The sequence below is a fragment of the Brassica oleracea genome, chromosome C8 (assembly GCF_000695525.1).
Source record: "Brassica oleracea var. oleracea cultivar TO1000 chromosome C8, BOL, whole genome shotgun sequence".
Lineage (NCBI taxonomy): Eukaryota > Viridiplantae > Streptophyta > Magnoliopsida > Brassicales > Brassicaceae > Brassica > Brassica oleracea.
The window spans coordinates 30,317,142-30,333,046 of record NC_027755.1 but is presented as its reverse complement, the minus strand read 5'-3'; the positions used below and the strand labels follow the sequence as shown (position 1 = coordinate 30,333,046).

The 15,905-nt window shown below is 38.9% G+C and overlaps 5 protein-coding genes across 6 annotated transcripts; 2 read left to right on the top strand and 3 right to left on the bottom strand.

The window, feature by feature from the left end:
* On the top strand, nucleotides 1-3,725 carry LOC106312372 (probable inactive receptor-like protein kinase At3g56050). The gene is made up of 6 exons (XM_013749870.1): nucleotides 1-336; nucleotides 418-463; nucleotides 1,906-2,309; nucleotides 2,406-2,596; nucleotides 2,680-2,812; nucleotides 2,910-3,725. The coding sequence occupies exons 1-6, from the start codon at nucleotides 228-230 to the stop codon at nucleotides 3,503-3,505; spliced, it is 1,479 nt and encodes a 492-aa protein (XP_013605324.1). The 5' UTR covers nucleotides 1-227; the 3' UTR covers nucleotides 3,506-3,725.
* Nucleotides 3,726-4,372: 647 nt separating this feature from the next.
* On the top strand, nucleotides 4,373-9,838 carry LOC106311908. Of its 2 annotated transcripts, none has more exons than XM_013749237.1 (17): nucleotides 4,373-5,222; nucleotides 5,695-5,872; nucleotides 5,959-6,108; nucleotides 6,214-6,375; nucleotides 6,470-6,642; nucleotides 6,737-6,803; nucleotides 7,201-7,367; nucleotides 7,569-7,727; nucleotides 7,959-8,050; nucleotides 8,135-8,229; nucleotides 8,349-8,426; nucleotides 8,562-8,657; nucleotides 8,787-8,861; nucleotides 8,953-9,044; nucleotides 9,119-9,281; nucleotides 9,368-9,431; nucleotides 9,520-9,838. In XM_013749237.1, exons 1-17 carry the CDS (start codon nucleotides 4,534-4,536, stop codon nucleotides 9,639-9,641), a joined length of 2,622 nt encoding a protein of 873 aa, XP_013604691.1. In that variant the 5' UTR covers nucleotides 4,373-4,533; the 3' UTR covers nucleotides 9,642-9,838. The 2 variants fall into 2 exon arrangements, with proteins under 2 accessions (XP_013604691.1, XP_013604690.1); XM_013749236.1 differs by having other exon boundaries at nucleotides 4,374-5,222; nucleotides 9,514-9,838.
* Nucleotides 9,798-11,047, bottom strand: LOC106311909 (pentatricopeptide repeat-containing protein At3g56030). Its single transcript, XM_013749238.1, has one exon. The coding sequence runs from the start codon at nucleotides 10,860-10,862 to the stop codon at nucleotides 9,855-9,857; it is 1,008 nt and encodes a 335-aa protein (XP_013604692.1). The 5' UTR covers nucleotides 10,863-11,047; the 3' UTR covers nucleotides 9,798-9,854.
* Nucleotides 11,048-11,451: 404 nt separating this feature from the next.
* Nucleotides 11,452-12,648, bottom strand: LOC106310996 (growth-regulating factor 4-like). Its single transcript, XM_013748226.1, has 3 exons — nucleotides 12,303-12,648; nucleotides 12,016-12,210; nucleotides 11,452-11,729 (listed from the first exon to the last, which is right to left on the bottom strand). The coding sequence occupies exons 1-3, from the start codon at nucleotides 12,517-12,519 to the stop codon at nucleotides 11,467-11,469; spliced, it is 675 nt and encodes a 224-aa protein (XP_013603680.1). The 5' UTR covers nucleotides 12,520-12,648; the 3' UTR covers nucleotides 11,452-11,466.
* Nucleotides 12,649-14,238: 1,590 nt separating this feature from the next.
* On the bottom strand, nucleotides 14,239-15,321 carry LOC106307949. The gene is made up of 2 exons (XM_013745048.1): nucleotides 15,139-15,321; nucleotides 14,239-14,989 (listed from the first exon to the last, which is right to left on the bottom strand). Exons 1-2 carry the CDS (start codon nucleotides 15,172-15,174, stop codon nucleotides 14,399-14,401), a joined length of 627 nt encoding a protein of 208 aa, XP_013600502.1. The 5' UTR covers nucleotides 15,175-15,321; the 3' UTR covers nucleotides 14,239-14,398.
* Between the last annotated feature and the right edge of the window lie 584 nt (nucleotides 15,322-15,905).

Sequence of the window (15,905 nt, the reverse complement as noted above, 5' to 3'; positions counted from 1 at the left end):
AATAAAAATCTTGAAAAGTCGCGTTTGCTGCTGCTCTCTCTCTCTCTCTCTCACAAATCAGCCATGCGAACTCAACCTCTTAGCTAGCTTTCTTCTTCTTCTTCTTCTTCTTCTTCTTCTTCAGATCGAGATTCGATTTTCTCAGCTTCCTTAGCTTACTTCGTGCTACTTGATTCCTGTTTCCAGTTGTCTGTCGTCTTCTCGTTTTTTTTTTTGGTGTGACGACGATGAGTACGAACTGGAAATCTGTTCGATTAAGGCTCCAAATGCGTACTCTACTGTTTCTTCTAGCGATTTTGAGCTTCGATTCGTGTTTTTCGCTGGGAAACGAAGAAGGTAACAGTCGGTTACTTCTCGTTTCTATTTTTGTTCATCGAGGCGAGTTCCTGATTAAACTTGTTTTCTCTCCTCTTTCAGGTGTGACGAGAGATCTACGGATTGATGATAGAGACGCCTTTGATTTGTAAGTCGCAGCAGCTTTTTGGATTTTTTTTTTTATATGTGATTGCTTTCAGTTAAGTTTAATCTTGAAGGCAAACTCGCTAATCCATGTGTTCGTCTGAGTAACACCTTCTATTAGGCATGGGCATTCGGGGTCCCAATCGGGTTTCGGTTTTATCCATTCGGGTTTTGGTTTTTCGGGTTTATCAAAATCAACCCCATTCGGGTTATATAAAAGTTCGGTTCGGGACCGGTTCGGGTTCTATCGGATTCGGATCGGGGTTAGTAAATCTTCAAAAAACCGGTATAACCCATTGTACTTTCGGGTTCGGGTCCCAATTGGTTCTTCGGTTTAAAAATACCTAATTTGAATCTATTTTGTAACTAAAACATAAATGAAATCGGTTCTTCGGATTTAAAATACATGATTTGTACATATTTTAATAGCCAAAACATAAGTAAAATCGATTCAAAAATAAGAAAAAACATCAAACGTGATCATTCAAAATCAAGCGAAAGATAAACATAGTTAGTGATAGAAAAAAAACCAGATAAATAAAATCATAAAACAAAAACTAAGTTCTCATGAAATGAGAAACATTATTCAATGAAAACAAAACCAAAATCTAAAAACTTCAGGCTTCAACCGCCACATTCCACCATCAACCTTCGTGTAACAGATAATTATTTTAGAAGTTCAATAATATCTTAAAGTATTTTGGATACATATTAAGAATTAAGATCATATTTGGTAGAAGTTCTTTTTGTGATTTTAAATGTTTCGGGTTCTATCGGATATCCATTTAGGTCCGGGTTCGGTTCGGATAATACCCATAACCCAAAATACCAAAAAACAGGATCCATTCGGTATTTATGTCGGGTTCGGATCGGTTCAGATTCATTTTTATCGGATCGGGTTCGGTTCGGATTTTCGGGTTCGGTTTATTTGCCCAGCCCTACCTTCTATTGATGATGAAGCGTTTTGGTGTTTTCTTTTCTGCCAGTTTAAGATCTAGTGTGCACTGAACAAATAATATTTTGGTTTAGTGGCTAAATCTCTTGGATTAGCTAGGGTTTAAAAGTTAACATGTTCAAGTTCGTTTGTAGGGGTCTGTTTTCGAAAGAAGAGTTAATTTAACATCGTTTGTGTCTCGCTACTAGCTCAGAACTTCCTAGTTATATAGAAATAACGAAGATATTACACTGCAACTTGATTGATTTGAATGTGGAAGTTGAAACATGTGTTGAAAAATTGAATTCTGGTTGAGCAATCAACATCAATGTAGTTGGTATAGTAGATCTACAACTTCAACACCATGCTTTTAGATTGTTAGAGAGTGAACTTATACTCTTTCTAAATCTTATATCTTAACTTATGTACAAAAAAAAAGTTGTAGTCAATCATTTTGCTATCTCCTCTGTGTTTACTCATTTTACCTTTGGTCTCTTTTTCTTTCTTTCTAGGAGAGACATTAGTTTCCACAGGAAATTACTTGGCCGTTTCCGTAACCCCTACACCCATTTGAACACGCACAAGGACCGTCCTCCTGTGGCAGCTCTTGCACCAGCGTCATCTTCTGTTCCTTCTCATAGAGGTACTACTACCAGAAAATCTTCACCACGGAAAACTCCACCTGCCCTGCATGTTTCTTCTGCTCCACCTCCTTCTGTGCCTCTTTCAAAAAATCCTAGTGTAAGAAGAAGTTCTTCAAGCAGCATGGTTTCCGTTGTGGCTGGCTGCGTAGGCGGTGCTGTGTTTTTGCTTCTTTTAGCTACTGGTGTCTTCTTTTTCAAAAGTAAGGCTGGCAAATCTGTGAATCCTTGGAGTACAGGTCTTAGTGGACAACTTCAGAAAGTGTTCATAACTGGTAATCCAATTTTTCTTGCTTTGAGACATCATGTAAAGTGGCATTGTTTGGTCTGGAATATTGAAGTTAACCTTCTTGTCTGATTGTCTTACTCAGGTGTCCCAAAACTGAAACGATCTGAGATTGAAGCTGCCTGTGAAGATTTCAGTAATGTCATTGGATCTTGTCCTATTGGTACATTGTTCAAAGGGACACTATCGACTGGGGTGGAGATAGCAGTGGCTTCTGTTGCTACTGCTTCTGCCAAAGAATGGACTAATAACATTGAAATGCAGTTCAGAAAAAGGGTATTCACTGTCCACCAGTTTTCCCTTCTATTTTCTAAAAAGGGTCATCGTCTTATCCTTTTTATGTTTTTTGATAATTTCAGATTGAAATGTTATCCAAGATAAATCACAAGAACTTTGTCAACCTTCTTGGTTACTGTGAAGAAGATGAGCCTTTCACTAGGATCTTGGTCTTTGAATATGCATCAAACGGATCCGTCTTTGAACATTTACACTGTAAGCTAAAAAATACTCTTTACTAGTTTACCCACATGAGTTGTCTCGGTTCCTTGACGATTCTAAGTGGGAAACAATATTACTTTTTATTTTGCAGATAAAGAATCAGAACACTTGGACTGGATAATGCGGCTTAGAATATCAATGGGTGTAGCGTTTTGCCTTGACCATATGCACGGGCTCAAGCCACCTATAGTCCACAGCAATCTTATCTCATCGTCAGTTCAACTCACAGAGGATTACGCAGTCAAAATCGCAGATTTCAATTTCGGTTACCTAAAAGGCCCATCAGAGACAGAAACCAGCACCAATGCACTCATAGACACGCACATCTCAGTCACAACCCAAGAAGACAACGTCTACAGCTTCGGTTTGCTGTTGTTCGAGTTGATGACGGGGAAACTCCCAGAGTCTATTAGAAAAGGTGACTCGGTAGATACCGGTCTAGCTGATTTCTTGAGAGGAATGACTTTGAGGGAGATGGTGGATCCAACGCTGGAATGTTTTGATGAGAAGATTGAGAGTATAGGCGAAGTGATCAAAAGCTGTGTAAGGGCAGACCCGAAACAAAGACCGACGATGAAAGAAGTCACAGGGAGGTTACGAGAGATCACAGGATTGTCACCGGACGATGCTATTCCGAAACTTTCAGCTCTCTGGTGGGCAGAGCTGGAAGTGCTGTCCACTGCGTGAGAAAAAGAGTACTACGTTGCTTCATAACGAATCTGTAAGTGTAAGTATTATTATTAATGTGAAGTTTTTGTGTGTGTTCTTACGTCTCGTTGGAGCTCGTTACTTGTCTTTAGCCCTTATATATAAATTTATGCTAGTTTATATAACGACTCAAAAATTCTGGTGAAAGAATTCGTGATCACGGTAATACTCGTTTTTGGTAATGCATAATGTTGTGTTATTGTATTTGTGAATTAGTTTTTTTTCTTAAAATTCCTTAATCAATCAAATTCCAAAGTACCATAGATAAAACCATCACAAAGGTTTGGTCGATCAAAAAATATAGCTGATGATGATGCTTGGCATTGATACAGCCTCACTAAAAGTAGTACAAAAGATTATTGTGATGCTTGAGACAAAACTAGTACGGCATGTTGGTAATGGACCGTGAGAAACTACAGATAGGGGTTCGGACAGCGAGAGACTGGTTCAAAACGTTCTGATAATTCAAAAAAAAAAAGAGGGAAAGAAATACACGAACTGGATTATACCTCTCAATCGATAATTCATGAAGTTTTGAGTGAGTGAAATTGATAATTTTCAATCCTAATACTCACTAGTCATAACCATCTTTAAAAATCACATGCGAAATTTCGTAGCTTATAATCAAACAACATATTTAGGAAAATGTTGATAAAACAAAACGCCCATCGGCCCATGTAAATATGCTACCCAAGAAAATGTTGGAGTCGGCGTGAACATGGCCCCATCGGCGTAATCCAAAGCAATTGCATGTGGACCGTCAGATAAAAGATTGCATCGCACGACAATCACACATCGTCTACACAATCAGCTCCTTCGCTGCTAATTGGATTACATTCAAAAAAACAAATAAAAATAAAAAAATAAAAAAAAAGGAAGCAAAATCGAAAGAGCTTTGGGGAGGAGAAAAAGTATATGCTTCGAGTATCTCTCCTTATCCCTCCTCCGGGTCCTCTTCAAAAACCCCACACACACTCCTCCTCCTCCTCTGTTACCTCCTCTCCCCCATGGCAAATACTCAAGCTTCTCCGCTTCTCTACAACCACAATCACCTCTCCTTCTTCCGCTTCCGAACCACACCGTCTCCTCCTCCTTCCTTCACCTCTCCGCATTTCAAAAAGCCTCTGCTCTTTCTCCCTTCGTCGTTTCCCTCGCAGCAATGTAATCACCAGGTGACACGTGTCTCCACCGTACCCGTCGAGTACTCCACGCCGACTCCTCCCGAATCCGACGATTTCTCATCGGAAATCGATCGGCTCAAGGCTCTCCTAGCGAAACTCGACGTTTCCAAGGACCTACGGAGGAAGGAAGCGGTCATCGACTCCGATTCCAGAGTCCGTCGATTCTTCAGCGAGAATCGAGGCGGTTTATCGAAGGTTTTAGGCTCGCTTGGTTTGGATTCGAGAGAGATGTTTCTCCTCAAGTGTGTGATCGCTGCGGGGCAAGAACACGCGCTCTGTGTAGGTTACGAGGAAACATTTGAGGAAGAGGAAGAGGAGGAGTATACAGTGAGAAGCTCCGTGAAGACCGCGCTTTACGCGTTGGTTGAGTTGATAGAGCGTTTCGATGTGAACAGTAGTGGCTATAAAGATAGAAGTACAGTTTTAGACGCGGAGAACGTTGCTCACTTTAGAAAGTTCTTGACGTTTCTGGGTGAGATTGAACAGTTCTACGACTGCATTGGAGGAATCATAGGGTACCAATTCTTAACCTCCTCTATTTCAGAAACTTGATCAACCATTAGGAGTAGAAAGAATGCTTAGAGGCCCAGGCGTTCACGTTCGGTTTCGGATCGGGTCTCCGTACAGCCTCTTAGGCCACATCCGGGTTTTATATATGTTTGGTTCGGGTTGGTTAATAATATTTTGGATTTGGATAGAGTCTCCGGGTACATCCTATTCGGGGTTTAAATATGTTAGGCTCGGGTTCAGATAATAATCGGGTTTGAGTTTTTTTTTTCCGGACACCAGTTCGGATTGGGTTCGGATAATATTTATAACCAAAAATACCGTTTCCATTCGCGTATTTTTACAGATTGGGTATGGATTTAGGTTTTTTGGTTTGGGTTCGGTTTGGATCTCGGGTTTGGGTTCAGTTACAAATGCTCTAAGTATGCTATTTCTCTCTTTGATGTGTTCACTGCTGAGACATGCATGATTGTTTGTCAGATATCAGGTCATGGTTCTGGAGCTTCTTCACCAATCGACTAAGAGGCATAATACTAACCGGTCATATCTTGTTGAAGAATCTTTGGGTTGCCAGTACTTAGAAATGCACACTCCTAGCGTTCTTGACCTCACTCAAGAGAAAGAGTATGCCTCTCAGGCTGCACTATGGGGAATTGAGGTTAGCATTGGTGCTATATGCTTCAGTGTCAATAGTGTTATTTTTTTCTTGTTACGTTATGGATAATAAGTTGTTATATATATTAGGGATTGCCAGACCTTGGTGAAATATATCCCCTAGGAGGTGCAGCAGACAGGTTAGGTTTGGTTGATCCAGAAACGGGAGAATGCCTTCCTGCAGCAATGCTTACTCATTGTGGACGAACCTTGTTGGAGGGACTTATTAGAGACCTTCAGGTACATGTTCACTAATTACTTGAGTGACTCTTGGTAGGTTTGAGGTATGGACAATTGTGAGTTAGTAATGGTATTTGTTAATGCTTTTCTTTCTGTAATTTATAGGCTAGAGAGTTCCTTTACTTCAAACTTTATGGAAAGCAATGTGTCACACCTGTTGCAATTATGACAAGTGCTGCAAAGAAGAACCATGAGCATGTTAGCTCGCTTTGTAAAAGGCTCAAATGGTTTGGAAGAGGTGAATCAAATTTCCAACTCTTTGAACAGGTATAGGAAATATATTTTTTCTTCTGGTTCATGTATAACCTTTTTGCCAACAACTGTATACTCAGTATACTCACGGTTAAAATTTGATCTTTAGCCTCTCGTCCCAGCTGTCAGCGCTGAAGATGGCCAATGGATAGTATCAAAACCCTTCGTGCCAGTTAGTAAACCTGGTGGTCATGGTGTGATTTGGAAATTGGCTTATGACAAAGGTGTCTTTAAATGGTTTAATGACCATGGAAGAAAAGGAGCAACCGTTCGGCAAGTTAGGTTAGTCACTTTATACCTTGTGTAGTTGTTCACTAAAGTAAAACCAGAACTGCTTGGAACTCTGGATTTAGTGTTGATAGTTGTGATATTGCAGTAATGTTGTCGCTGCCACAGATGTGACTCTCTTGGCCCTCGCTGGGATTGGTTTACGGTATAAGAAGGTAGGCTTGCATTCTATATTTAGAAATCACACACTAGACATAGATTCAAAAGATTAATAATGTCACTTTTGGTGACTAGAAGGGATGAGAATCTGGTGTTGATTGCAAATGGTCCAATGTTCGCTGGGCTTGAAAAAGATTTCTATATCACGTAGTAAAGTTTCTTTAGCGTATATGTGATGGATAAGTTCCTGTAGAAATATGAGCTATGCTTTCCAAACTCGCTTACTGGTCATGGGCCTCAAACTATGTTTAGTTAGTTTTCATTGAAGTAAATTATATAACTATGTGTCATCACCTCTCTACCATTTCAAGATTAGAAAAAGGGAAATGATTTCCTTTTGAGCTTGAAAAGATTACCACAAACCTTGATATGTTGTGAATCTTAATGTGACAGAAACTTGGGTTTGCATCATGTAAAAGAAATGCTGGAGCTACGGAAGGAATTAATGTATTGATGGAGAAGAAAAATCTTGATGGGAAGTGGGAGTACGGTATATCATGCATTGAGTACACAGAATTTGATAAATTCGGAATCTCCAACAGATCACCAACTGTTAATGGGTATGAGATTTCTATCATTGAGTTTGTATATGCTTAAAAGGTGCATACATCCGAGAAACGATTCATTGTATCTCTGTCCTTGCTGAAAAATGAGAGTGTAGTTTATCTACTTTTTTTGTTGGCTGACTTTAGTTTAGGTGTTAGTTCTTGTTCACTGATTAAAGCTAGTTCTAATTGTATATTTTTTCTTTGCTTCTGTAGTTTGCAGGCTGATTTTCCTGCCAATACAAACATTCTATATATAGACTTACATTCTGCCGAATCAATTGGATCGAGCAGTAACGTAAAAAGTTTGCCAAACATGGTTCTCAATACAAAGAAGCGAATTGAGTATATTGATCAGTACGGAGACTATCACAGGTTTGTACAATTTGAACACTCTTATACTGACTACTCTTCTATGTTCCCTTGTTATAGTCACCATTCTTCTCGTCATAGTTTGCTTCTAAATAGAAGCTTCGTTCAAATCTAGCCTGCTGCGTAGCTAAAATGGAATCATTCCAGTTCCTCTGTACTCCTAATACTTTTTTCTAGATCTCAGCTACTTTGAACATCGTCAGCAACGTTCTTACTATTTTCCTTCTTGGGCAGCGTTATGGGTGGTAGATTGGAGTGCACCATGCAAAACATAGCAGACAGTTTCTCAAATAAATTTCCATCTAGATGCCAGGGCAGCCTAGAAGGTAGAGTTATTTAAATAAGTTGCGGAGTTTTTACTGTATGCCTGAAAATAGGTGTTGCTTACTCCCTTAATATGATCTTACCAGATAAACTGGATACATATATTGTGTACAACGAACGTAGGAGGGTCACTTCATCAGCTAAGAAGAAGAAACCACACGCAAGTGCTGCATTACACCAGGTTATCTTTCTCTTACCACTTGCGTAGCCCTTCTTTGTCTTATTCTCTTGTATCATTGCGTTAATTTATTTACTCAAATGTAATTGATCTAATTTTCAACTTTATCTTTTTCCTTGCAGACTCCAGATGGTGCATTGTTGGATATACTCCGAAATGCATATGACCTCCTTACAGAATGTGATATTAAAATTCCCATGGTTAGTTCATACATACATCTCTTTATACGACTTGTTTTTATTATCATCGCTATTTTATTATCATCTCTTTATACGACGTGTCTTATCAAAAAGGAATTCAAATCGAGAATTAATAGTGGTATTCTACTTCTCCAGGTTGAACCTAATGATCAATATGTGGATTCCCCACCACCGTATCTAATCCTTCTGCATCCTGCTCTTGGTCCTCTTTGGGAAGTTTCAAGACAGAAAGTAAGTCAATAAGTCGATTCTTGACACTAGAAAGTGCACTCTGCTTTTGTTTTATGCTTTTCGAAAATCGTAGCAAAGCCTTTACTGTAATTGATCTTTTTTTTTTTTTTTTTTTTACCATTGTTGCAGTTCAAGGGAGGGTCAATTTCCAGTTGCTCAGAACTGCAACTAGAGATTGCAGAGTTCTCATGGAACAATGTTGAGGTTCTTAATATTTAATTATCTGCTTACTATATTCAGCATTGTTTTCTTTGTGATGAATTTCTTAAACACTAAATCAGCTTATGTGGCATAGGTTCATGGTAGCCTGATTATCAATGCTGAAAATGCCATGGGTTCAACAACAATTAACGAAAAGGGTGAACCAATATTACAATACGGACTAAGGTTAGATCAGTTGTTGATAACATTCTTGTACTTGCATTCTGAACTCGCAAGAAACTTTTATTTTTTTTTGGTAGGTGTGGGAAATGCAAACTGCATAACGTCAAAGTCGTGAACAGAGGAATCGATTGGAACAGTAAATCAAATGTTTACTGGAGAAACGATGTGAACCGGCTCGAGACTTGTAAAATCATATTGCACGGAAATGCAGAGTTGGAAGCCAGCAATGTAACTATAGAGGTACAGTAACTCGAATGTGCAAAACAGAGACTAGAGTCTCTGCTCTAAATGAAGTTATATATACTCTCTCTTGGTGGATGGTACAGGGAAACCATGTTTTTGAAGTACCTGATGGCCACAGACTGAAGATCACACGAGGAAGAAGTCCAGGTCAGTGAACTCTATTAAAAAAAGCAATGATACATAAGAAACCAGGCAAAGCTGACACTAGTATTGATTGATTTGGTGATAGATTCAGGTTTAAGCATCAATCAGGAAGCAATAGAAGAAGAGGTGATGGAAACAGGAAGCTGGTACTGGAACTACAAACTCAATGGATCTCACATTCAACTTGAACAAGTACATGTTTCTCGAAACTAACTCTATCCAACAATCTAAGCCTCCCAGAGTAGAAAGTTTCATGTAATACAGCACATATGCTGCAAATAAACAGTAGGTAGTGTCTGCCTTTAATGTAAATGTTGCTGCTTCCCTTGTAAATTAAACACAATCGTTCCACCATTCTATATCCAATGTGTTCCGTTCTGTCTCTAACTGTTAAGTGACAAGCTTGTGCATGTTTTGCCCTTTGAATCAATCACACTGTTTCTCATAAAACTCACGCAAAGCAGTTCCCATCCTCAACCCTCTCACACTCATCTCCTTCAAAACCAACTTGGCTTCCTTAAACCTCTTCCTCTTCACAAGCTTACTAGCCAAACTCCCCATACTCTCCTCATCCAATCTCTGATCTTTCCCGGCGTACGCCAACACAAACTCCACACCCTGCGCATAATAACCACACTCCACCATCTCCCCTATAACGTGCGCATGAGTAGCGTACAATACCGGCAACCCTTCCTCCTCCATCCTCCTCAAGATCGCCATCGCCGCCTCCACTTTCCCCGACTTACACGCGCCCAACACAAGCGCGTCGTAAGTACGCGTGTCACCCTCCATCCCTTCCCCCTCCATCTTCCTCAACACCTCGCTCGCCTCCGCCACGTCACCGTCGTAACAGTGCGAAGTCAAAAAGTAATTATAGGCCGTCACGTCCATCGGAACCGCGTGAGATCTCATGACTTCCACCACGCGCCAAGCTTCCTCGATCTTGCTCTTCTTCGTGAGCGCGTTCAGGATCGGATGGAACGTGCACGACGAGAGGCCGAATCTCCCGACTGCCATGTCGTTGATCAGGACCAGCGCGTCGACGATGCGTCCGAGTTTGCAGAGACGAGCGATGAGCGTTTCGTAGGCGTGCCTCCGCGTGTAGCCGACGTCGGTCTGAGGTAAAACGCGGCGGAGATCCTCGAGCGAGGAGGCGTAAGAAGCGGTGTTGGTTAGGAATTTGAAAGTTGCGGTGGTGTTGAAACAGGCGTTCACGACGCGGGTGTTTAGGAGACGGCGTACGGCTTCGAAGTCGCCGGAGTTTCCTGCTTCGTAGATGAGGTTATCGAACTCAGTGGTGGTACGGCGACGAGGAGGATGAGGAGGAGGAGCAATTGGATTGGTGTTTACGGTGGAGATTGAACGTCCGGAGATTGATTGAAGGAGGAAGCTTGAATTGGTTGCTTCTTTAACGTATCGCCGGAGAAGAGACATCGTCGATTTTAAGGCGCCGGAGATTATTAGTAAAAATGAGAGTTTGCTTTGGCGTCGTAGGGTTTAACTGGAACATTAAGGAAGGAAGAAGACAGTATCGATGGGCCTGTGATTAGCGTAGCTGGGCCTATTACGCCCATAATAAAACAACAGGCCTTTGTTAAAAGCTTCTGTGTATTAGTATATCAGGGAAAATGAGTGTTTTTTTTTCCTCTAACTAGTTAAAAGCTTCTGTGTATTAGTATATCAGGGAAAATGAGTGTTTTTTTTTCCTCTAACTATTTGTAATAGCTTAATAACCAACTTGTTTGTTCAAAAAAAAAAAAAAAGCTTAATAACCAACTTGTTTTTGTTTAAGCCCCACTAGGTCCAAACTCTAGTGTTTTGAAATTCATGATTTAAAAAAAAAATAACATTTTGTATTGAAAATGGTCTAAACCCAAGACACAAAAGAACCACAACTCTCTTGTAGTACCAAACTACCAACATTTTAGCAAAGTATAAATAATTTAGAGTGCGTCCTTTCATTTAATTTTTAATGTGAAAAGTACCATAAACATGAGCAAAAGTTTATAGTACTATCATGGCACCACCAAAACTATATTTATCGTCCTTTGCTCATATTTATTACTTTATTGTTTGGTCCATGACCAAGCTCCTCGCCTAAGACAAAGGAAGATGCTGCGTTTGTGGTGGCGGTTTTGGCGGTTGTTTCCACAGGCTTTCTTGAACGGTTTCGACCACGGTGGATGTGGCGGTCGCAATACTTGTGACCGCCTACTACATCTCTAGAACATCTCCATTTCTTCCCGTCTGTTCTCTTGCACCTCCCTGGCTCAGGATCCATTGCTCCTCTCCCCCAATACCCTGTGTGTTCATTAGTAAAACATGTTACTAACAACCAACAAAAAATCTCACTCAAGGCAGTGATTAAGAATGTTTCATAAACCCAACCTTTTTTGTTCTTCTATGTTGCTCATAGATTTTCTAGAAAGGTTTAAAGTCCAGGATTGCAAAGTAGCCTTTTACAGATAAAATGTATTTTTACTTTATTATTTAGTCAATCTATGAATTAGAAGTTTTATAGATCTTGAAAGATTATTTAAAAAAAAAAATAGAAGTATAAACAAGACAAAGATTGAGAGAGTCTCACAAGAAGCTTGGTGATGAGGGAAGTTATGTTGCAGAGGATGCTGAAGGAAGTTCAAAGGAGATTGATGGAAGAGACTTTTCTTGATGGGCAAGAGGAGCTCTTGAGGAACAGAAGCACCAGCCAGCATGTATCTGTAGATCAGTGCTTGTAGCTCAAGTTCTTGCCACTGTGCCAAGCTAAAGAAGTTTCCCATCTCTACAAATTTAACATACAACAAATCGGTCACAGCTTCAAGATTTGAGTGAAGAAGTCTTTGCCCTTTACGAAAAAAAACAGGAAACACTTACTGAGGTGCCTCGTAGAGGAAGAGGAAGAATCAGGAGTGAAACATGAGAATGAGGAAGAAGAGGTGGGTTCAGGGACAAAAAGAGGTAGAGCAGCAGCAGAAGTTTCAGTTTGAGACTGAATCTGATCAAAGAAAAAGTTAGACATCTTAGTTGCAGAACCTTGTTCTTCTGACTCATTCTGCTGCTGACTTCTCCATTGCTTCAGTTGTAAGTCCATGGAAGAGAGAGAGAGAGAGAGACAGAGAAATGTGTTGGTTGCTTTTGGGATAATTTTTTTCCCCACTTCTTTGTGTCTTAGAGAGAGTGGCTTAATAAGCAAAGACAACCACAACAAAAGGCTTATGTGTTTGGCTTGTGACCCCAACAAAAAGTAGAGAGTTTTTTCTCTTTGTTCTTTGCAGGTAGTTTGCTAGAGCAAGCTAGAGAAAGATGAAAAAGAGTTTTTATTAAGGAACTTGATAGAGAGAAAAATTTAGAGTTAAAGAGTATGGTGTTACAAAAAAAAGAGTTAAGAGTGTGATTTTCTATAATATCTGAATGTGTTTTTAGTGTTTCAAAAAAAAAAAAAAAAAATTTTGAATGTGTTTTTGAATTAAAAAGGGTTTTTTTATTTACTATAAAATTTAGTAAATCAGAAAACACAAAAAGAAAGCACTGCAAGATGCTTGCAGATGGAGATACAGAAGTACCTGCAGTGTTTATGTTTCACTGCCTTGGAAATATCACTTCCTTTTATATCCCATTTTAATATTCCATATTAAGTAGTAGCTTAATGAGAAAAGAGAAGCCTATTATTTAAATATTGTAATTAAAGATCCATTCAATGTGATGTAACGTAACCTTCAATTTATGCACATGTCATTTGTTTCAGAGGTCGTGTTACAAATGTATTAGATTCTGAACATAATCACTTTGGATTTGACCAAGAGCATCTGCAATATCTCCCATGTAAAACACCATTTTTTATTTCAAAATAAAGTAAAAGTAAAAATGGAGTAAAATTGCTCCAATACTACTTCATTTTTCACTCTATAATGGAGTGATGAACAAAAAAAAATAGATTACTCCATTTATGGAGTAAATTTCATTATGGAGTGAGATATGTGATTGGGTTGGAACATTCTTTACTCCATAATTACTTTTACTCCATTTTAGAGAAAAAAATGGAGTAGGGATGGAGATGACCTAACTCCACTGTCAACTGTCAACTGTCAACTGTCAACTGATGTGCAGATGCACTGTAGACCTCATTTGGAGAAAGCTGCAATATATTTTGATCTCTGGGTTCTATAATACTAGATGTGAGTTGACTAACCATTTTCTTTTACGACAAACTACTACATATATAAGTATCACTATTTTAGCATTTTTTACTTGTCTAATAATGTTTTATCTTTCTTTTTTCTTGCATGCAATATGTAGTCCTCTCTGTATTTCATTTATCCAATTTTTGTATGGTGTAATCAGTTTTAAATAATTTTAGTAAAATAATAATTCCTCATTTTCATAATACTTGATGTTTTGTAATAGTACACAAAGATTAAAAAAACTACATTTCCCTAGAAAAATATTTTAAAGATATAATTTTAAAATCAGTTAACCAATTATAAAAAAAAACTGTAAAATCTAATTGGTTGAACAGTTTCCAAAGTTAAAGTTAACCTTAAAATCTTAAAACTTCCTTAAAATCTCAAAACTTCGTGTAAATTGAAACAAAACAAACCTTTTAAAACATCATCTATATTGAAACGTAGGGAATAGGTTATAGAAATACAAATACCCTTATATGCTTACCTCGCCCAATTCCCAAATCTCTAAATAATACTCTCAACTTTAACTCGTTATAGTTTGGTGGTAGAACTTCGAAGACTTCTTTCTTGGGTCAGGGTTCAAACATACGGATGCATGTAAAGGTTAAAACTTAAAACTGAATATAAAGCAGGAAGAGATTATGTAATAGACAAAATTATGTGTATTACTACTACACACACAGTATACAATCAAACCATCTTTGCCAAGTGATAAACTTCCCCCAAGTATACATTTCAACTACAACTCTTTCACTCTCTGTTCAATAGTTTCCAAACATCTTATCTTCAGTTTTCATTGAAGTGAATGCCACCAAGTTTCCAGACAACATAAGTGGTAGCAAACATCACCGTACTTATGAACACAAATGAAAAAGCAATAACCAGTATATCTGCACTTCCAGGTAGATCAAAGGTTAATCCTTTCTTCGGCATACCTCTCTTGCTATCATCAAGCATGTTGGTTGGTGCCTCGGGCAGACCCGGTTTCCTATTCGATTTCTTGTCACTCTCCTTGAGCACCTCCAAGATTTGGCTACCCATTTTGGGCTTTGATGGTTTCGGTGTCGCTTCCGTGTATCGGCTAAGCACACGAGCTGCTCTTAGCCTCTCTCTTGCTGTCAACGGTGCTCTTTTAGCAGAACCGTTGTTGTTGCTTGATTCAACGGGTTTACTTGCTGAATCCGGAGAGGGTGGAGGAGTGTCATTGACCGATGTTGTTGCGATTGAATCCTCATTCGACTTCAAACAAGACGAAACCAATCTCCTTTTGCTTGAAAGTAACGAACTTGGAGATGTGTGGAACGTTAAAGGTGAAGAAGGCTTTAACGTTGTGACTTGAGTTGAGAATCTTACAACAGGATGAGATCTGTTATGAAGCTTCAAAGAGAGAAGATTGGTATTGTTAGTTTCAGCAAATCAAGCAAAAGCTCATATCAAAGTATCAAGCTTTATCAAGATTAAACCCAGTTCCATGAATCTTATGGTTATTAAAGAAGAAGAAGAAGAAGAAGAAGAAGAATACTTACCGGAGAACTGAAGCCGGCGTTGACAGCGACGGCCATTTTGAAAAGAGATGAACGTAATTCTTAAGAGCGATGCATATGGTAGAAGACGAAGAGGGAAAGAGCTTTGTGTTTTGTGGCAGTGAAGCTCTAAGCAGAGAAGAGAATACAAGATTAGGTTCCCTTCTTCCACTCGCTTTTTAGATAGAGCGCACGTGAGCATCTCTTGTAGAAGAGGAACACAACCGCAACTGGTTCACATAAAGCCCATTTTAGGCCTTTATAATTTATTTGGGTAAATTTTGAGGCCTTACTTAAGAACTTGTTTATTTTAACTTTATTTACCAAGGTACGAGTTACAGCTCATGTACGAGTTTTTATAAGCTTTTACATTTTTCTATCCTTCTATGGTCCACTAATCATTGACTTTGCAAGTGATTAGTCGTTGTTTGCATTGATGAGAGAGGGCCCATCTAAACCGATTGTCTTTAGTGACAATTCACACATGTAAATAATTGAATGAAATTGTTATGAAAAGAAATGGAATTTTATTGTATCGCGGGAATTTAAACAAAGCAAAATTTTATACCCATATGAAGAAGATAACACTGATAATAGGGGAGAATATGTTATTAGAAGGAGAGGAGATGGTGTATTATAAACGAACGCAAACGTTCGTATATATAGAAGAAAATTTACTGTGCAAATAGTGCAGCGGGACCCACATCTTTAATTATTTCAAACATTACGGTGGCCGCATTTGTTTACTTTCGTAACACTCCCCCTTGGGG

Bases quoted from the DNA above. Each gene is read 5' to 3' on its own strand.
- LOC106312372 (XM_013749870.1), top strand. From the start codon at position 228: ATGAGTACGAACTGGAAATCTGTTCGATTAAGGCTCCAAATGCGTACT. The intron at 464-1,905 runs GTAAGTCGCAGC...CTTTCTTTCTAG, and splicing joins GATAGAGACGCCTTTGATTT to GAGAGACATTAGTTTCCACA. The intron at 2,310-2,405 runs GTAATCCAATTT...TGTCTTACTCAG, and splicing joins TCAGAAAGTGTTCATAACTG to GTGTCCCAAAACTGAAACGA.
- LOC106311908 (XM_013749236.1), top strand. From the start codon at position 4,534: ATGGCAAATACTCAAGCTTCTCCGCTTCTCTACAACCACAATCACCTC. The intron at 7,368-7,568 runs GTATGAGATTTC...TTGCTTCTGTAG, and splicing joins AGATCACCAACTGTTAATGG to TTTGCAGGCTGATTTTCCTG. The intron at 7,728-7,958 runs GTTTGTACAATT...CTTCTTGGGCAG, and splicing joins CAGTACGGAGACTATCACAG to CGTTATGGGTGGTAGATTGG.
- LOC106311909 (XM_013749238.1), bottom strand. From the start codon at position 10,862: ATGTCTCTTCTCCGGCGATACGTTAAAGAAGCAACCAATTCAAGCTTC.
- LOC106310996 (XM_013748226.1), bottom strand. From the start codon at position 12,519: ATGGACTTACAACTGAAGCAATGGAGAAGTCAGCAGCAGAATGAGTCA. The intron at 12,211-12,302 runs GTAAGTGTTTCC...TTAAATTTGTAG, and splicing joins TTCCTCTACGAGGCACCTCA to AGATGGGAAACTTCTTTAGC. The intron at 11,730-12,015 runs GTGAGACTCTCT...ATGAACACACAG, and splicing joins CCCTCATCACCAAGCTTCTT to GGTATTGGGGGAGAGGAGCA.
- LOC106307949 (XM_013745048.1), bottom strand. From the start codon at position 15,174: ATGGCCGTCGCTGTCAACGCCGGCTTCAGTTCTCCG. The intron at 14,990-15,138 runs GTAAGTATTCTT...CTCTCTTTGAAG, and splicing joins ACGCCGGCTTCAGTTCTCCG to CTTCATAACAGATCTCATCC.